At 52.3% G+C, this 13992-nt stretch overlaps 5 protein-coding genes across 5 annotated transcripts; 2 read left to right on the top strand and 3 right to left on the bottom strand.

The window, feature by feature from the left end:
• Positions 1-49: 49 nt before the first annotated feature.
• On the bottom strand, positions 50-2019 carry BO87DRAFT_378740 (microfibrillar-associated 1 family protein). Its single transcript, XM_025623865.1, has one exon. The coding sequence runs from the start codon at positions 1858-1860 to the stop codon at positions 355-357; it is 1506 nt and encodes a 501-aa protein (XP_025477197.1). The 5' UTR covers positions 1861-2019; the 3' UTR covers positions 50-354.
• A 165-nt stretch (positions 2020-2184) lies between these two features.
• Positions 2185-3155, top strand: BO87DRAFT_364164 (putative ssDNA binding protein Ssb3). The gene is made up of 3 exons (XM_025621729.1): positions 2185-2568; positions 2666-2720; positions 2801-3155. Exons 1-3 carry the CDS (start codon positions 2323-2325, stop codon positions 2866-2868), a joined length of 369 nt encoding a protein of 122 aa, XP_025477196.1. The 5' UTR covers positions 2185-2322; the 3' UTR covers positions 2869-3155.
• Positions 3156-3388: 233 nt separating this feature from the next.
• Positions 3389-7102, bottom strand: BO87DRAFT_428365 (putative GATA transcription factor (Ams2); the record flags this gene model as incomplete). Its single annotated transcript, XM_025627449.1, has 4 exons — positions 3389-4722; positions 4774-6761; positions 6830-6983; positions 7063-7102. The coding sequence occupies 4 exons, from the start codon at positions 7100-7102 to the stop codon at positions 3389-3391; spliced, it is 3516 nt and encodes a 1171-aa protein (XP_025477195.1).
• An 837-nt stretch (positions 7103-7939) lies between these two features.
• BO87DRAFT_388938 (mRNA splicing protein SMD2) lies at positions 7940-8705 on the top strand (the record flags this gene model as incomplete). The annotated part of the gene is made up of 4 exons (XM_025624879.1): positions 7940-7962; positions 8084-8116; positions 8356-8604; positions 8663-8705. 4 exons carry the CDS (start codon positions 7940-7942, stop codon positions 8703-8705), a joined length of 348 nt encoding a protein of 115 aa, XP_025477194.1.
• A 667-nt stretch (positions 8706-9372) lies between these two features.
• On the bottom strand, positions 9373-11941 carry BO87DRAFT_378737 (putative dihydroxyacetone kinase (DakA)). Its single transcript, XM_025623864.1, has 4 exons — positions 11703-11941; positions 10993-11497; positions 10309-10934; positions 9373-10241 (listed from the first exon to the last, which is right to left on the bottom strand). Exons 1-4 carry the CDS (start codon positions 11707-11709, stop codon positions 9613-9615), a joined length of 1767 nt encoding a protein of 588 aa, XP_025477193.1. The 5' UTR covers positions 11710-11941; the 3' UTR covers positions 9373-9612.
• Between the last annotated feature and the right edge of the window lie 2051 nt (positions 11942-13992).

The raw sequence follows: 13992 nt of genomic DNA, 5'->3' as shown, positions 1-13992 counted from the left end.
TATAGAATGCGAACGGGTTCTTGTGATTTGTGGTGTTATGAGGGTAGCTCGGTTGGGTGTGGAAAGAGGTACGGTTTATATGTGACAGTCGCAGCAGCATTCATTGTTGATGCCGACGCGATGAGTCCGCTCGAACATCTGTGTCTTCTATGTGCAACAGCAAGGTGTGATTTTTACGCTGCTGTTCGTCCGCCGAACGAACACGCAGGTAGAGTCTATTCTCCTCCTAGGAGGCCACATTAACTGCAGGAGGAAATGCATCAATCATGACCCAATCCATCCTTCATATCAAGATACCCGACAAACGCCGATTAACAATAGAATGTCCTTATGTCCTATTTTCATGCTTCTCTTTTACCGTTCGGGCGAAACACTCACGCGTCTCCGTTTCTCCCGATCTTCATAAGGCGACGGGCTCCGTTTCCTGCGACTGCTTGTATCAGGCCTATACCGGTCTGCTGAGCGATCGCGACGGTCTCGTCGCGGCGAGCGTGATCGCGACCTAGATCTCCGTCTCTCGCGCACAGCAGAGGCATTAGCCCCAGTAGGTCCCTTAGGTCTATCATCACGGTCACGGTCAGGCATGAATCGCTCGTCGGTAATGCCTATAGGGGCTCCACCATCGCGATTCCGTGACCTGTTCTGGAACCCTTCGCCAAAGCGACCTGTGTCCTCTGATTTCAGATCCCTATAGCGCGTGCGTCCCTTCTTTCCAAGCTTCGTCATATCACGAATCTGCATGTACTGAGGTAGAGTCTCCCGCGAGACATCGTCCGCAAACTTCGCACCCATGATATTCCTCTGTGCCAGTCCCTCGCGCTCCATGTCTTCGCTGAAAAACGCTCCCTTATGGAAGTACCGCTGCATGTATCCGGCCTGGCCTCGAGTAGCCTCCTTCTCTTCCTCCTGCTTGGCGAGGTATTCGCGGTCTTCGCGATCGCGCTCCTCGGCAGTGAGATTCCTGCGCCGCTCGACCTCTTCACGCTCCTTCTCCGCAGCCTCGATCGCTTCACGCTCGCGCTTGATGCGCTTCAGTTCTCGGAGCTTCCACGCTGCGTACTCGGCCTCTGGATCTTTTCCGTCCGTATCATCAATCGCTCCTTCTTCGCCGACTTCGAGCTCGTCGTCATCCCACGCCCGGTTCGCCTCGCTCCGAGCAATGGCGTCCTTCTCTAGTTGCTCCCGAATCAAAGCGTCGGCTTTCTCCTGTCGCTGTTTCCGACGCTCCTCTGTCTCGGCTGAGCTATCCACCACTGTGCCTGTCGCGGCTTGGCCGTTCTGTGTTTGAGCGGGGGTATTGTTGTGCTTGTCTTTCTTGATGAACGTAGGTCGTAAAAGCACTCTGCGCGGTGCCTCGTCTTCGGAACTGCTCTCTTCTTCGGAACTCTCTTCCTCTTCATCCTCTTCCTCCTCTTCTTCTTCCGATCCCTCCTTCACCGTAGCCGTCCGCGCCGGCGCAGCAGCAGCAGCAGCAGCAGCAGCAGCAGCCACCCTGTCGCCAGCAACAGGAGCAGCCGCCTTCGCAGGCTTGGCCTCATCTTCCTCCTCATCCTCCGTCACAAACCCCTCTTCATCCTCATCCGCTTCCTCCTCAATCTTCACATCTTTAACACCCCGAGCGATATTCGCCGCGCCCGCAGGAAACGAGCTCGCCTTGGGAGCTTGTCGTCGCTGTTGTTCAAGTCTGCGTCGCTCCTGCTGTCTCTGTCTCTCGGCTTCCTTCTTGGCTTCTGCTTCCTCTTCGTCCTCTTCTTCCGATGAGGAGGGCTCCTCCGCGATGGCTTTGCCGGGTCGGTATCTGCTTGGTCGGACGGGGTTTGCGGTCATGCCGCGATGGGAGGAGGGGAGGGGAGGTGGCATGTCGATTAATGAATTGTGGGAATCAATTCAACAATAGAAGAGAATTGCGCGAAGTACTATATTTCTCTCTTTGATTGGTAATGAGATTGAAATAGAAGTGTAGCGCGTGGCGTTGTTCTGGATTATACTCTGTAAAAAAAGAATTACCGGCAGTCGGAGTCCATAGTTAGCTCTCTCTCCGCCTTCAATAATCAAACCTTAGGCCGAGATCCCAGACATGCAGAAAGCTCCGGACAGTCACATGACCACGCGTCACGCGCGCCGCGCCGCCTATCCCATCTACTACCAACTAACTAAACTACTGTGATCAATACCATATCAATATCAACACCAATCCCACCATTACTTACCCCTCTTTCCCCAATTCTCCCCTCACTATAACCCAAACCGAACCAACAAACAAACCATCCTACCAACACCACCTCCACGAACGAGAAGAGAGAAATAGGAATAAAAGAGAAGATGTCCCTCCAAACCCCCCGCATCCTCCCCTCCCACCTCCACGCCTTCCACCCCTCCTCCACCGGCCCACGCACCTCGCATACCGTCCGCATCCTAGGAACAGTGACTGCTCTGCGCGGCGACACGGCCACCATGACGTGCGGAAACCACGGCGATGTGACGCTCATCCTGAAGCCCGATTCGCATTTGCAGATGGGAAAGTTGGTCGAGATTATTGGCAAGGTTGCTGATTTGGATAATGGGAGTGTATGTTCAATACCATCTTTTTCTTTTCCTTTTATTGGTGTCTTTGGGGTTGGTTTTGGGATGGTTGATGGATAATGGCTGATGTTGTGGTGTATAGGGTGTCGGTATTAGAGTCCTAGGCAGTACGGATTGGGGCAGTCCGGCGGATTGTGGTACGTTTTCTTCCTTTCTTTACTTGCAGATGAGGTGGAGAAGGGGCTAAGGATAAGGTGCTAATTGACATTAATTGTAGACTACAAGATTTATGAGCATGTTGTCAATGCTACGCATAAGCTCAAGCCTATCTTCTATGATGAGTGAGTGGCTGTTAGGGAGGATGATAATGTGGTATAAAAGAATGGGTTAGTGGATGGGTAAAGAGCATGCTGAGCTACGTGAGATATCTTGCTGTGCTGGGTGGTTTCTAGTATCTTTATGTGTCCTGCAGCTGAGGTGTCATTTGCATCGTGTTCGGGTTATTCTTCGGCGTTGGGTTAAATCTACGATATCTGTCTATCAAAATATTATACGGTTGACTTACAATCTACTACAACAAACACAGCTTGTCAATTATTATTCATTTATTGTATGTTAAGCATCGAGTGCTGGTATCTTGTTCTAATCCTTCAATCCTCCCAAGTTTCCATCCGTAATATCCATCCCATTCAAACCACTTCCAACAAAAGCATATCATAGCCTTAGGTTATCCCCAAAGAAAGACAGTAGCGGCAGATGGCACATCACCATTGCCTATCCATCCAACGCCATCGCTAGAATAAAAACACAGGTAAAGAAATATCAAGTGAAAGTCGGCATCGTCATAACACAAAAAGGAGACTCATTAAGCATCATTGGTAGTCTGGGGTTCCTTGTCCTTGGCTGCTTCTTCGGACGCCTTCTCTTTCACGCCCAGGGCCAAGCTGTCGGCGTTAAGTGCGTCGGAACTGAAGAAGCCAGAGTCCAGGACGTTGTTGTCAACGTAGTTGAAAATATCGAATTGGGGGTTCTTTTGGAGGTCCGGATCAGACAGCAGCGCATTGATGAGATCCTGAGAGTCTTCACCAGCTGGCTCGCCGTCAGTTCCCGTGGGAGACACATAGTCCGAAGGGATCCAGTCAGGCCAATTGCCCTTGTTCGCATCGAGGGCGAAAAGCGCGTCAGCATTGGCAGAAGGTGCGTCCGAGAAGATATCCACAATCATGTTGTCTATCCCGCTAAACGCGTCCGTGCTGAAGGCATCATCTGCCAAAGCGGGAAGCCCAAGGCCCTGCGTACGTGACTGCTTGGGCGTTTTGCTGTGGCGCGATGCCGGCCCCGGGCTGCTCTGGATCCGCTGAAGTCTTTGCGCGGTGACCCTGGTGGGCGTGGCATCGCTGCCGAGTCCCTTCCGGGTCCGCGAAGGCGAATCGCCGGGAAGGGAGTGCCGCTTCTCGCCCAGAACGCTGGCGCGGGGGTTGCGACGCCGAGGAGTGGGGCTGGTGGGCAGGTCAAAGTCAAACTCGGGACTCTCGAAGAGGCCGTCCAGGTCAGCAGAAGTCTGATTTTCCTTGTCGTCAGATCGCTTGTCCGATCCGCTATTGACACGAGGGCTCCGCCGGGGGCTGTTCAAGGTGGAGTCACCTAAAGCTCGCAAAGGCCCGCCCTCATTGTGCGAATTAGGAAAAAGCACTCTTCTCACAGACTTAGGAGTAAGAGCATTCTCACCCGCAGCAGAAGCATTGCGGTGCTCAAGATTTCTAGCTGGACTGGACTGGATCGCTGCTCGGAGGGCTTCCACCGGATCATTCTCGTGCCAACGGCTTCCCGCAGTATCGGTCGATTTGCGCGGTTCCAGGCTGTTTGCGCGGCGTCGCTTGGCTGGGAGCTCCTGGACATCATCATTGTCCTGCACACTGCTCGGCTCGTTCTCGTTGTTCTCATTGATCTCGTTATCACCGCGGGGAGTAGTGCCATCGTCCACTGGAGGTGAGGATGCATCAGATACGCCGGGCGAAGAGGCATCGGGCTTTCCGGCTTCAGCTCTGACGCGGTTCCTCGCCGATGGAGGGTTACCGGACAGCGGACCGCCGCCCTTGCGGTTCCTGGGAGGGCGCTTCCTCTTGTTGTTGCCGGACTTGTTGTTCCACTTGTTTTCTGGCCGCATGCACTTGAACTTATGAAGCCAAAGACCACAGGCTAGAATATCATTAGTAACTGAAAGAATGAACTGACTGGAGGGTTACTTACGATTGCAGAGTAGGACTTGAACAAAGTCCTTATCAGTATCCACTAGGCTCTTCTTGTAGATCTTGAATTTGGTGACCTTTTCTTGATCATCGCGATCCACGGCTTGCCAGAATAACATAGCAGAATCTTTGACGAGATCAATGGCCTCTTCTTCGGTACCATCGATCTCCTTGGACCATGCCCTACGCCAGGTAGGGGTTTCAATCGAGCCGCAATTTTCACAATAAGGAGGAGCTTGTCCGTCCCGAATGCACTGGGCAAGACGTGCTTGAACCTGCCGCACTCGTCTCGCACCAGCGCCACTGCGAACCTTGCCGTCCTCAGTAGGGGGTGGAGGTGCGGGTGTTTCCGCGACTGAAAAGTCACTCATCGGTCCATTCCAGGATTGTGTGTTGGGCACATGCACATGGGTAGGCATTACCGGATCACTCGCCGGGATAGCACTCATCAGCTGTTCCAATTCGCTTTGCGACATGGGGGCGGGCGCGAGAGGCTTGGGAGTTTGTCTGATACCGGCACGAGACGATGGCCGCGACCCCGCAGCACTAGTTGGGGCACGAGGAACCGCAGATACCTTGTCCTTAGCAGTTTGATCCGGCAGGACATCGCTGGCGGGATAAGTATCATGGGCCATGGGCCCAACAGGTGAGCTCGCTGGCACAGCAGGACGCACACTTCGTTTGCCTCGAGTTGCATCATTGGACCTCGTGCAGTCCTCCAGCGGCGTACCAATATCCTCATCCAGGAGATCGTCCATGCCCCCACTCATGAAGCCCGAATCCGGGTCAGTGGCCATAGGCGGGAGAACTGGGCTAGAGCGGTTCGGAAAGCCGCAGTCGAGAACGGGAGGCGAAGAAGGCATATTGAATGAAGGCTCGAAGATGCCTTGGTAGCGAGACTCCTCCGGCGACTGGGTGTTGTGGTCACCTGGATGATCATCGGCCGCAGTGTATGGTGACGTGTACTGAGGAGTGCTCTGCATTGACGACTCACGCAAGAGGCTGGGCCGGGGGCGTGCTCGGCGAGGCAGTTCATTTGCATTAGAAATCGGAGTTGGCGGGCGAACAGGCTCCTCATTTGAGCTCTGAGCAGCAGCGATTGAAGGATTGACGGGGGTAGGGCGATGGATACGCACGGACGCCGCAGTGCTTGCGGCCACACGAAGGGAGCTGGGTTGCCTTTCAATGTTCAAGTCTGACTTGCCGGGCCAATCCGCACGATACAATTTGGCTCTTTTCCGAGGTTGCTGTTCCGATGATTCATCACCACTACCGTAGCCGGACTGCATGGATCCTCTGCGGCTGGCATATCTCGCATGCATCGGGAGATCAGACTCGCGCATAGAAGCACTCGATGTCGGTCGAACAAGTTCGCTGTGAGGTCTTTCCTGGATTTGGTCTTGCTGCTGCGCGGATGGCTGGAAGCCAGGGGTGGACATCCTGCTTCCATGACCAAGCACAGACTGTGAGGGCGACACCGAGCGAACAGACCCATTGGCGGCAATCGAAGGCAGCTCCCTTGGCGTTGAGCCTTCACTCAGTAGGCGATGGAACCGCTCAATTCCGGCGTGGTCCACAGGCGATGCCGTCCGGTCGGGCTGTTGAGGACGATGGGCCAGCAGACCGGGGTTTTGGCGAAGGAAATTCGTCCAGGCCTGTGCGTCAAAGTCGTGGGGAATGACATTGCTCAGTTCGCGATATCTCTGCATGCTGTCCAGGTACTCGCTCTGCATGACTGTGGGAACAGGAACTAATCGCAATTTGACCTCCAATGTTTCCTGTGCACCTTTCGAAAATAACCCTAGAACATTCTTGCAGACACGACCGGTGACCATAGTTTCCGACTGATGTGCTGGTGCATCGGGAGTCGGGGAAGACGAAGCCAACACCCATGATAGCATCCCTTGTCCGACGAGGGGCGTCTCATATTCGGAGTAGTCGTAGGCGTACACCGTGTAATCCTGTCCAAGTTTGGCAACTAGTTCCGGACTGTCACATGAAACCATTGCAATAAGTATCCACGTAGTGTCGGTTGACCCTATGGCGAAAGCACTCACCTTGCCGAAACAATGGCTTGAATGCAGGTCTTCAATTCGATGACCCCAATTTGGGTCTTCTCATCGAGGGCAGCAGTCTGGATGTCGAGAAGATGGGGCCATCGGGCCAGACAATTTGTCTTGTTGGCATCGTCGAATGTGTAGAGCACCTTCACTGCAAGTTTCGGAGCCACAAAATTAGTATCGAACAAACTTAACACCACGAAAAGAAAAAAAAAAAAAAAATTACTCACGCCTCATAGGCCGGACGGAAATCCCGTCCTGAGAGTCCATGCCACCAGATGAAGGAAATCAACCATATGCTGGACCACAAAATCAGAGTGTAGAGTGAGAGAGCTGTAAGGTTCCGGAGAGAGAGAAGAGGGTTACACCCGGGTTGCTCGGAAGGTATTTCGAAAAGGGAGTGTCGAAGGTGTAACCCGAACAACAGGGTTCAAGAGATCGACCGTTGAAAACGAAGCAAGGTAGGATTGTAATAATATCGTTGGATATGCGTCTAGCGTTATCGACCACTCAGAAAGGCCCAATTGGCGGGAGTGTCAGCCAGGGGAATGCCGAGGCGTGGATGTATTATGCAACGGAGGTCGCGGGGAAAGAGCCTGTGGAATGCCAACGCGGGACACGGAGCAACGAAAGGAGGAGAGGGTGCGGTGAGAAACCTGAGGCATGGGAGAGAGGAGGAGGTTTTGAAAAGAGAAAAAGGAAGAGAGAGAAATTAAACCAACGTGAGGCACTGGAGGTTGCTCCCTTTAACCGCAGGCCGAGGAGTTGGGGGGGAGAGGGAAGAAGGAGGAGGGACAGAGGTGAGGGTGGAAGGAGAGAAAAAGCGCAGACGCCTTGCATTTGAAGAAGTGATGAAGCTTGGACGAGAGCGCATCCGAGCGTGTCGGACGCGACGTGACGCCCAGCCAATCGCGCGCTCGGCTATTCCCGCCGCTCAAACACGGCAAACACGCGTGGCACGTGACAGCACCCGCGCCAAGCCAGGCTTCCAGAACAGAAGCTGCGGATTGAGATGCTCTCAAGTCGTCCCCGATCAAGTTCAAGTCTGTCCTTGCTGTCCTCCTCTGCACCGGCACCTCCCACCTCATATTTATACTCGCGCCCACCATGTCGACCGATCCCAAGATCCAGTAATTACCCCTCTTTTCCTACCCTCCTTTACATCCCAATGAGTCATTAGCTCTTGTCATGGTGTAATCCGCTTCTCAACCTGCCGGACCTAATTGCTAACCTTGTCTTGCAATTCAATAGGGACCTGCTCAACAAGCCTAAGAGCGAGCTCACGTACGTTATCGAACCCCTCCTCTTCTTTCCGGCTTTTATCAAAGCTTCCCTTTCCCGTGTTCCTATCACATGATGCCCGATCCTTTGCACACCTATCATTCCAACTACCCATGCCCATCACACCCACGATATCCGGATAGTGTCCCGCGCGCCTAATTCTCATCGCGCCACACCATATCTATCTATCTATCTACCCACCCATCATCGCCATCCATGCGCTAACCTATCCCCTCATCCAGTGAATACGAGGTTTCCCTCGTTGAGGAACATGAGCTCACTGCCGGTCCTTTGTCTCTTCTCCAAACCGCTACGCGCACACACACCCAAGTCCTGATCTCCTGCCGGAACAACCGCAAGCTCCTCGCCCGTGTCAAGGCCTTTGACCGCCACTGCAACATGGTCCTGGAGAACGTCAAGGAGATGTGGACCGAGAAGCCCAAGGGTGGTAACGGCAAGGGTGTCAACAAGGACCGCTTCATCAGCAAGATGTAAGCAATCACCATTGCTCCCCACCAGAAACCATCCTAACCCAACCTTTTATCACAGGTTCCTCCGTGGTGACTCCGTCATTCTCGTCCTGCTCAGCTGAACACAGTTCACGTGACGCGCTCAATTCCCTTCTCGAACGGTCCTGGGCCGGTCCGGACTTGGCTTCTCTCTCTGATCGAGCTGAAATCCGACGGAGACGAATTCTAGTTGACACAGACGAATGAACGATACCCTTTTAGTCGTGCGATACTTGCGGAATTGGACGGGATGTTAGATTACATCATCACGTACAATCTGCCTCCCCGCCCATTTAATCCAGCCCTCTCCGGACCTTGGCTCTCTTATTCTCCTTCTCGTTTCATATATTGCTATTTTTCCGATCTCAAATTTCACCGTTTCTTCTCTCTGATTTACGGCGGGGGCAGACTTGGCGTTCTCCGGACTCTTTTGTTTTTTTAAAGCTAGAAAAAGGAATCTGAAGTGGAGTATCTCGGCTTGATAAAAGTAGGAGGAGCATTGATGAATCGGGTCTTACTCGAGAGAGAGCTAGATAGTCCTAGCCAGGATTATGAAATGTATCTGACTTGGTTGGGTATACTCTGACTGTTAATACTCAAAAATACTATAAAACAATGTACGAGTACACCATTATCGCATTCACGTAATCGATTATCAACTTCAAAATAAGGCAGACCATTGCATGAAATTACTACCTTCATACTTGATCTGATATCGCCATATTCATATGAAAGTACGAGATAAATGAATCCAATCATGATCTTATCTATTCAATACTGAAAACTAAACAGTGAATACAAAGAAGTAGACATGCAAAAGAACGCGCCCAATTTATCATCATATTCATCATCATGAAATTATATTAAGATAAGAAAAAGTCCAAGGAATATCCCATAATATCCTCATCAGCGGATGCAAATTAAATATTTACCATGGGCCCGAAGAAAAGAAAAGAATGCAAGTGACACTTTTTTCTCTCTAGAGCTTCCTTACAACGCCTCAGACAGACCGTTGAGGAAGACGCTGAGTCCGTAAGCACCGGGGTCGGGGATCTTGCCCACCCATTCGTCTTCGCCGCCAACATAGACGGACCGTCCCAAGCTGGCCTTCATGTTCTTGGTGGAGTCGGTGCCTTCCTGTGCTGCTTTGGCGGCGACGTGCACGTCCTTGGCTTTTTGGAGCTGCGTGCAGAAGGGGACAAGGGCGTCCAGGAGGGTACGGTCACCGGGCTGGGCGGGGGTGTACCGGGAGAGTGCGGTGAGGGAGTAGGAAAGTGCAGCAGCCCAGACATCCACCGTGGCGGGGGTGGTGGTGCCTCGGTCTTGCTCGCGGAGACCGTGAGCCAGGGCGTTCAGGAAGATGGCGTAGATGGCTCCGGAGGTTCCGTCCATGACGTTCTCGACGATGCTGACGATGCGGTTCACCGCGTTCACGACGTCGTCGGTGAGCGGGGACGAGGGGTCTTCGATGAGCTTAAGGACGGCCTCGGCACCACGCTTCAAGCCCACACCGCAGTCTCCGTCACCGACGATGGTGTCGAAGCGGGTGACTTCGGGCTCAGCAGCAATGACACGCTTGAGTGCACTGCCCAGAACCTTCTTGAGGGAATCAACATCCACTATGATTTATGTTAGCTAAATCCAGAGAGGACAGGCCGCGATAATCGACCGGATAGGGGTACTGACGCTTGACGTTGCTGGGCTGATCCTCGGGCAACTTGGTCCTCTTCAGCTCAACAGGAGCATCAGAGCGGTGCTCCCAGGTCTCAGGACGGATGGGAGCAGACCAGCCAACCGCCTCAGCGGGGGCATCAAGGAGTTCAAGGAAGGACTTGCCCTCGCCCAGTCCAGTGTCCACGAGCTTCATCAGGGAGATGCTGAAGCCCAGGCCGTTCAGACTGGTGAGGAAGGTACCCTGGATCACCCGAATGGGCCGAACGTTGTAGTCTCTGTTCAACTGACGGTACACCTCATCGGTGATACCCGACAGTTCGAGAGCGCTCACACCACCCAAGTTGTTGATCAGCAGCACAAACTCATCATCGGGCCTGCGAGTGATCCAGGCGCGGTCGGGATCGTTGTGGTCCAAGAGCTGAAGGAGCATGGTCGCGACCAGTTCGGTAAGCTCGAACTTCTCCCGGTGAGATCCTGGCTCATTGTGGATGCCCATTCCGACCTCGACCTCACCATCGGGGATGGTCTCCGTTGGTGGGGCTCTGCCAGGGACGTGGACATGCTCCAGGGAAGAGCCAACTGAGACGAGGTTCTTGTTTGCCAACTGAGCGGTGCGGTAAACATCCTCAAGAGATCCACTGATGCAGTCGGTCGTCTTAGTTTACGCTTCTCACACTTCGAAAGGGCTCAACTTACCCAGCTTCGGCCAGCGCGCTGACGATCTTCAAGACGAGGATACCACCACTAATACCGCGACGGCCGACCTTGCCGCCCTTCTTCTTACCGACACCAACATCGTCGTTGATGGCGAAGAATTCGGTCTTGATACCCGCGGCGCGGGCCTTCTCCGTAGCCATACCGAAGTTGAGGACATCGCCGGTGTAGTTCATGGGGATGATGAGGACACCCTTCTCGTTGTCGACGCAGTCCATGACAGCCTTGCGAATTTGCTCTGCGGAGGGAGAAGCGAAAATGGTACCGGCGGCCGAGGCATCTAGGAAGCCCTTGCCAACATAGCCGGCAAAGGCGGGCTCATGGCCGGAGCCTCCTCCAGAGACAATCGCGACCTTGGACTTCGTCGTATCCGGACGACGGAAAATGATTTTGTTTTCAGGGTCATAGGCAAGAGAAGGGTTTGTGAGAGTCAGGGAGTTCAGGGCGGTCTGGACCAGATGGGTAGGGTCCGAGAAGAAGTGCTTGGCTGATGGCCGCGTTAGCGTATGTATCGGACAGTGTCTGATCCAGTGAAATATGTGGAGAAGATCTGACTTCATGCCGGCTGTGGAAACCGGATCTGGGATTGCATGGTCTGACGCAGAGGGGCATAAATTATGGGGCAAAGGAATAATAGGAAAAACAGGTAAAAGAGAGGCTCTTTGGAAAAGAGGTGTGTGTGTGGAACATACTTTGCATGATGGAGGGAGATCTAAAGGGTTGATCGCAACAAAAAACTGGGGAAATTGGTGGTGTATGACGTTTGGCGGGCGCGTAGGAACACGATCCGGCTCGAAAGTGGGGTTCAAGGAAGTACGGGTACAAGCGCAATGAATTCAACACTTGAGATCGTGGCTAGTCGACTTTCCAGAAAGGCGACTGCTTCGACTCTTTATATACGCTTTCTCGCTAGAGCTTCGGTTTTATTCTCTTGAATGACCTTGGCTTGTCAGTTTCCCTTCTCACACGCTTCGGGAACATTCGCAGCAAGCGTACCAAAGCAGATAATGGCAATTTCTGGGGATGGCGTGTAGGCTCGGAATAGAGTCCGGATAAGGCGGGGAAAAAGTGGAGAAATCGGATTCGCCTGTTTGAGCGGCAGCTGTCAGTCCACTGATTTTCGTGCATCGAGAAAACTGGAGAATGGCATGGAAAGAAGGGATTATCATTTGCCAGTCGCACTCACGGTCACTTGTCAGGTGGGGGATCGGTCGATTGGCGGATATCCTCAAGTGTTTGGGGATGACCTTGTAGATCTCGGATAAAGGTTTGGTAAGCGGATTGAAGAGGATAGAGGAGGAAAGTCTGATTGGTATGGAGGATGGAGAGCAAGCCGGGAAGGGTCAATTGCTTGAAGGAGAAGAAGAAGGTTCTATGAGAAGTATAGAGAAAGCGATGAGGAGAGCCAGAATCCGAGTGCGAGAGCTGGAGATAAATAGGACGAAGGGCCGGACACGGAGTATCGTGGACGTGTTGGGGGAAGTAGTACTTCAGGATGTCGTAAGTCGAGTCGGTGACTAGTAGAGCAACTTGATTGATCCATTTTCCAACCGATTCTCCAAAATAAAAAAAAATCCAATATTATTATTATTATTAATTTTTTTTTTTTGCTGCTCACATGAACAATCTCTGATTTTCGCATGACCGACCCATCGACCATGCGGTTCTGGATAAGGAAATCCAGAGTCGTTAGTTTCCAAGCTCGAGCTTGTAATCGACTCCACGCCCCCAGCCAGTTACGGCCTAGCGCTGTACCCCATGGGTCTGGAACCCGCCAAAATTACCCGCCGTGACTGGTGTCACTTTCCGGATGCTTCGGCTTACTATCTGTGGGAATTCCGCTTCGCCTGCCTTTTCTCGTGGATAATTATCCCTTGACGGCCTGAATCTTTATCGGTACGGCTTCGGCCTGCTAAACCACTATCTACCTGACCAGGGTTGAGTTGGCTGCCTCTTCGTTCCAATGGTTCTGAGATCGACTGAGCCCGTGGGATGAACAGCGCTGTTCGCGGATGAGAACACGATAATCGAATTGTCCTGTATCAATTTGCAGAAGATTTGCCAACAGAGACATACATACATACGTTACTACATACATACATACGGAGGTACATACAGTAGGTACTAGTCCTAGATGCATTGAGTCGAGAATGAGATCGTCAATCTACTACTTAGTAATACCAACAGATAGAGTCGACTCCGTGCGCACGCAGGGCAGTAGTATTGGGGGAAGGGGGCGCAATGAAGGCGATGTCACGGGTGCGTAACCCTTCCTTTTCCGGATACATTGATTGCCGCTGAGACGCGCAAGGATGTTCGAGAACCTGCAGCTTACTGGAGACACAACAATATTCTACACAAGTAACCCCACTAAATACAAAGTACCGTGTACAAGATAGACTGATTCTTCTAAAACTGGCGCTACTGAGTGGCGGAGGAATACTAACAATGGCAATTCTTGATTTGTAGGCATTGGCTACCTGGTATGCTTAAGTACGCCACAAACATGGCAACAAAAGCATGCCTTGCTTGATGGCGAAGAGGGGGTATGGGTATGCTTGATTCCGTGAAGATAAGTGATTTCGGATTGGATGACTGTTAGACTCTAGTAGTGGTACCACTTACTGTAGACATCAGGTAGATAGTAGTAATGACCATGACCCACTCAACTCAATCAGGTACCCTGGGCATGAATATTATCCGCCTGTAAAGTTTGAGAGTTATTACATGAGTCCAGCCCCCATCTCATTCATAAGCTTGATAAAACTGTTGTTGCATATCAAAGCCCATGGGAATATAATTCCTGACCACCGCATACATGCATGCATATGATCTATGCTTGCTTTCTGCTGCCGTGCCCGCAGCTTAGGCATCCGTCGCGGCATGTTCTGTTGCTGGCAAACCGCTGCAGAAAGTCAGGCATCCATAATGTAGATAGTTGTCGTCGTCGTCGTAGTAGTACATTACGTGCTTTGTAGTACG

The sequence above is a fragment of the Aspergillus neoniger genome (genome assembly GCF_003184625.1).
Source record: "Aspergillus neoniger CBS 115656 unplaced genomic scaffold BO87scaffold_27, whole genome shotgun sequence".
Taxonomy (NCBI): domain Eukaryota; kingdom Fungi; phylum Ascomycota; class Eurotiomycetes; order Eurotiales; family Aspergillaceae; genus Aspergillus; species Aspergillus neoniger.
Note: the sequence above shows the minus strand (reverse complement) of the source record. Positions and strands in the feature narration are given on the sequence as shown.